This window comes from Manis pentadactyla, chromosome 18 (genome assembly GCF_030020395.1).
Source record: "Manis pentadactyla isolate mManPen7 chromosome 18, mManPen7.hap1, whole genome shotgun sequence".
NCBI lineage: Eukaryota > Metazoa > Chordata > Mammalia > Pholidota > Manidae > Manis > Manis pentadactyla.
The window spans coordinates 29,866,306-29,871,664 of record NC_080036.1 but is presented as its reverse complement, the minus strand read 5'-3'; the positions used below and the strand labels follow the sequence as shown (position 1 = coordinate 29,871,664).

The 5,359-nt window shown below is 59.6% G+C and overlaps 1 protein-coding gene across 1 annotated transcript; it reads right to left on the bottom strand.

Moving 5' to 3' along the window:
- Window positions 1-1,781: 1,781 nt before the first annotated feature.
- Window positions 1,782-4,722, bottom strand: MEX3B (mex-3 RNA binding family member B). The gene is made up of 2 exons (XM_036932017.2): window positions 4,095-4,722; window positions 1,782-3,278 (listed from the first exon to the last, which is right to left on the bottom strand). The coding sequence occupies exons 1-2, from the start codon at window positions 4,354-4,356 to the stop codon at window positions 1,825-1,827; spliced, it is 1,716 nt and encodes a 571-aa protein (XP_036787912.2). The 5' UTR covers window positions 4,357-4,722; the 3' UTR covers window positions 1,782-1,824.
- Between the last annotated feature and the right edge of the window lie 637 nt (window positions 4,723-5,359).

Genomic DNA, 5,359 nt, shown 5'->3' with positions numbered 1-5,359 from the left:
CCATACTACTACTAATACTAAAATTATTTTTGATATAACTTCAAATACGTATTTTATTTTCTTAATGTTTTAGGCCCATTTTAAGTTTTTCATGGGCCTGAAAATTAAAACATTTCCTCTGGGGTTTTTTTTCTTCTAAATTTAAAAGAAGTGAAACATTTTCCTGGGCCTCTGAAAGTATCATAGGCCCTAGGCATGGTGCCAACTATATCTAGCGGAGAAATCAGCCCTGATTGAGTAGAAACCTGCCATTTTTTTAGAAAGTGCTCTTACCCAGCAATTCCACCCAAAACAACTGTGGCCACCTTTGAAAGCCCATTCTATTGATAAAATACTGACAGTATTATCTACTGATAATAGACCCGAAAGTTACACATTTCGACTTCTAACTTGAGTAATTCCTTACTCTTAAGACAGACTCCAAGAAGCTTAAAAAAAATCGTCATCACACAAGATAGATTTTCCTCAATATTTTATTTATATAGAAATACTTAAAAAATGAAGTAGCACCATTACTTAAGTTTTACCTTTATTATGTAGAACTTTAAATGTCAGAAAAATAAAACTCTTGATACAATTTCAAATCTTGTCTCAGCAAATATAATATTAGTATTTGACCATGAGGTTAAAGGCCCTTTATCATAAAATAAAATATACTTTGTTTTTTAAACTTTGCTCAGTAAAGTACATTTAAGCTCAAGTAACGTCACCTACATATACATAAACAAGTGGTAAACAAATGTATTAAAATAGAAATACTAAAACTATAGTGGTGCAACAGAATTTTTGTAACTTGCACTGAATTCTATTTATACAAATGTTAGAAAGCATCAACAGTTCCTCTTGACATGTTTATACATTTCCGTTTTTTTGTAATAATATAGAATAAAATATGCTTTATATCACTGAATAGAAAATATGCTGGGTGAAGCAGATCTAGAAGATTTGTCTGAACCTATAAAATCTCCATCCCAACAGAATACTGTTCAAAACATTACACATTTTATGGTTTGTAATTCCATCACAATTGTGTGATTATTAAAATAATACAGTGTTCTTTGCCATAAGGCCATACTAAAATAAAAAGATTTAACCCAGCTACAAAAAAGTTCACTGAACTTAAATTAAAATACTTGTAAACATCTTTGCAATATGAAATATAATTTTTCAAGTCAAAAAAGAATAAAATACTTCAATCTGTATTAATGCAATTTCTCTTTAAAACTTTTAAACGTTTTTAATATATGAGATATGTTACAGTTTCTTGAATTTTAATAAAGCTGCAGTATCCTGGTTTCACAGGAACTCCTGGCCCTTCCACGAACACTCGAAAAGGATCCACTCTCTTCTATACTGGGCATCGCAGGAACCAGCCACAAAGAGGAACACTAAAACTGTCCACACATCCCGTAGCACTATTATCATCTTCATCATCATCATAATTGGGGTTTTTTTTTTCCTACTTTAAGAAAATGGAAAACTTGTGGGGTTTTCTTCATTCGGAAGCTTTCTATTAGGTACAGTGTAAAAACTATCATTACTAGAATGTCGCCGTTCCTATTATTTCTAGAGCATGCATTTCAGGTGGTCCAAGGCTTCCCAGGCTACAGTACTCTCGATGCAGATATCCTGGCAAGTTCCTTTGTTCAAAACTTAAGTCTTAAAACTGAGCGGATACTACAGCTTCCCGAGCTCCTCCGGACCTCAGCGCTGTGAGCGCGCGCGGGGGGGGGGGGGGGGGGGCGCGCGGCGGGGGGGGGCGGGCGCTGAGCAGCGGGGGGGGGGGGGCCGGCCCGCGAGCGGTGCGCGCAGGCGCGCGGGCCTTCAGGAGAAGATGCGGATGGCCTGCGTGACGGCGGCGTGGCACACCGGGCACTCCGGCTCGCTCTTCTCGCAGATGCGGTTGGCGCACTCCATGCAGAAGAGGTTGTGGCCGCAGGGCACCAGCGCGGCGATCACCTCGCTCTCGAAGCACACGGAGCAGTCGCGGCTGCCCTTGCGCCGCAGTCCCGAGGAGGAGGAGGAGGAGGAGGAGCTGGACGAGGAGCTGGACGACGACGAGGAGCCCGAGGTGTCCGACGGCTGCAGGCCCGGAGGCGGCGCCCCCAGCCCGTTGGCGTAGGCGGCGTAGGCCAGGCCGCCGCCGCCCGGGTCGCTGCGCACCCGGCGGGCCAGGTGGTGCTCGCCCGGCCCCGGGGCCGCGTGCAAGGGCGGCGACAAGCGCGGGCAGCTGGCGCCCGGGTGCAGCCGGCGGTGCGCGAGCAGCCCCAGGTGGGCGTTGGGGGGCGCGCTGGCGCCGCCCCCGGGGAAGACCACGGAGGTCGGCGAGGCGGACGAAGACGCCGAGGAAGAGCAGGACGACGACGCCGGCGCCGCGGGCCCGCCGCCCGGGGGCCGCTCGAACTGCGCCCAGAGAAGCGGCGCCCCGGGCGGGGGGGCGGGAGCCGGGTCGAAGGCGGGCTGCAGCTCCGCGCAGCCGTCGGGGGAAGGCACGGACGCTTCCCCCGCCGCGTAGGAGTACCCGTTGCCGTTGCCGTTGTTTCCGTTGTGCGCAAAGCCGAGCGCGGGGCTGGGGGGGCTGTAGTCCGTCAGGCGCGGGGTGGCGGCGGCGCTGCCGCTGGTTCCCCCGCCGAAGTAAGAGTCCGTGGAGGCGCTGCCCAGAGAGCTGGAGCTGTCGTTGCGGTAGCTGGAGAAGGGCTTGCGGCCGGGGGTGGGCGTGACGCTGGGGGTGGGCTTGCTCCAGAGGCTGCCCGGGCCGGACCCGCCGGACCCGTGGTGCAGATCAAAGCCCACGTCCGTTCCGTTGGCGTGGAAGTCGTTCTCGTCTGTGAGCTCGATGATGCCGCCGGTGCGCAGGGCGATGTGCGCCTCGATCTCCTCGCGAGCTCGGTCCACGTTCTCGGGCATGCCGGTCACCTCGAACACCGGCTCCTTGTCGCGGCTGGGCGTCACGATGTACGTGTGCGTCTGCTGCTGGATGCGCTTGATCGTGGCGCCCTTGGGCCCCACCACGAGCCCCACCACGCGATAGGGCACCCGCACCTGGATGGTGGTCTGCCCGGGGAGGTTGGGCGGCCCGGGCACTGCGCCGTTGAGCGCAGTGTTCTTATTCCGCGAGGCGCGTATCATGGAGAAGTGCTCCGCGGCAGAGATGATCTCCCTCCGAGCCATGGCCACATCCTCCTTCCTGCCCGTCACAACAAAGACAGGCTCCTCCCCGCGAACCGGGGTCTTGATGTAAGTGTTGGTCTTCGCCCGCAGCGCTTTGATTTTACAACCTGGGAACCGGGGTGCGGGGGGGATGGAGTGGGAGAGAGAGACACGCCCATTACCCCGGGGTAACCGCGGAGACCCCGGCAGTCCGAGTCCCGGGCAGCCGGACCGCAGGACCCGCGACCGGTAGAAAGGGGGCGGCTCCCTCACTGACCCAGGGCCGCGCCACGGGCAGGGCAGCGGGTTCCACCCGCGAGGCGCTCCAAGAGCAGCCCACTGGCTGCCCAGCCCTCCCCCGGTGACTGCGGGCGTCCCGAGCCAAACCCAAGGATCCCAGAAAAGTCAGCTGGGGAGATGCCGCTGGGGTCCTGCGGGGCGCCCCTGCGTTCGCCCTGAAGACGCGGCGAAGGGGTTCGGGGAAAAGGGCCGAAGCCGCGATCCCCCAGTGCGGGGGGACTGATGGGAAGGGGGGTCAGTCCCGGGACCCATTGTTCCTCCTCCGGGCTCCATTCCGCTTTGCAGAAATCCAGGATCCTCCTCCCATCCGATGCTCACTCCTCCCCCCACCTCAAAGGACCGATCAAAGGCCCCCTCCCCCAGCATCTTGCATTTAAATTCCATTTCCCGGGGTGAGCTGGGCGGGGGGCACTAGGGGAGAAAGCAGTGGCTTTAGCAGGATAAAGTGCATGCCGCCGCGGCCGCGGCGCGGCTCCGGGAGACAGCCTGCCTGCACTTTCTTTGTCTGGGGCGCCGGCGCAGCGCGCGGCTCTCGCCCTCCACTCCCGGCGCCGGCGCCGCGGACCTCCATCCCTCCCGCACTCTCCCCGCGGGGCGGTGGCCTGAGACCTCTCCCTCCGGCTCCCCGTCCCCGCCCGACCCACCTTGCCGCCCCACGATCTCCGCGACGTGCTCAGAACTGGGCACCGGCACGCACTCGGTCATGTTCACGCTCTTCTTGCGCGGCTCGCTGTCGTACAGAGAGGCGCCCTCGTCACTGTCCAGCCCCAGCAGGGAGAGCTGGTCGAGAGCGAGCTGCAGGGCTCTCTGGTCATCCAGGGTCTCTCCGCTGCCGCCGCCCCCGCCGCCGCCGCCGCCGCCGCCGCTGCCGTTGCGCTCCAGGTCTGCGAACAGCGAGCTGGGCATCGCTTAGCCGTGCGCGCCGCGCCCCCGCCGGCCCTCGGCTCGGCGGCGAGAGGCTGCGTCCACAAAGGCGGCCGGGAAGCGAGTGGTCAGGGGCGGGGAGGCCGGCCGGCTGCAGAGGGCTCCGTGGCTCCCTTCTCGGCGCCGGGAGGAGTGGGTCGCTCCGCGCGGTCCGCGCCGGGCAGTGGCTGCAGGAGCCCCCGCCTGGGTCCCCACCCCGGGCTGCGGGAGGGCGGGGCGGGGGCAGAGCTCGAGCGGCAGCCGCGCGTGCCCCCGAGTGCCCGGCTGGCTGGCCACAATGCCGAGCGAGAAGCGAGCAGGCGAGCGACAGCAGCGTTTCTTTAAGGAGCCCCTCCCCGGCTCCTCCGCGCCCGCCCTCACTCAGCGCTTTTTCCTCCAGGTCCTCCCCGCCTCTTGACTGAGCCTCTGCAGCCAGACGGCTCCGGAGGGCGGCGCGACGTCACCGGCGGGAGCTGACACTACAATGCTACTGACACTATCGCTGGGGGAGGCGATTGGCGCGCGCCGGGCCGGGGGCGGGCGGAGGCCGCGGGGAGCGAGCGCCGAGCCAGCGCCCCCCCTCCCGCCGCAGCCCGGCCGCGCCCCTCCCCCGCCGCCGCGACCGCCCCTCTTTGTTGTCTAATGCGGGACCGGCAGGCTCGGGACACTCGCAGGGACCTGTCCGCCGAAGACAGTCCCCGTCCCCAGCTCTCCTCCCTCGCCCGACTGAGGACAGGAAACGCGTCCAACTCGGACGCAGGGCCCGGCTTTCCGAGAGCGGTCCTCCCACAATCCCGTTAGTGTCCCCAGATAGACCGCCCTAGACCCTAAGGAGCTACTGCGAGAGGCTCTATTGTCCACCTCAAAGGGCTGTCCGAGCCCTCGGGCACGGAAAGCGGGACTCAAGGTGGCTCGGGCGCGGGCAGTGGCGCCACCTGCGCGGGAGCGCACGAGACAAAGGCAGACGCCCGCCCGCATCGCCACGCGCGCGCGCGCCCGCAATTCT

Bases quoted from the DNA above. Each gene is read 5' to 3' on its own strand.
- MEX3B (XM_036932017.2), bottom strand. From the start codon at position 4,356: ATGCCCAGCTCGCTGTTCGCAGACCTGGAGCGCAACGGCAGCGGCGGC. The intron at 3,279-4,094 runs GTGGGTCGGGCG...CCCGGTTCCCAG, and splicing joins GGAGATCGTGGGGCGGCAAG to GTTGTAAAATCAAAGCGCTG.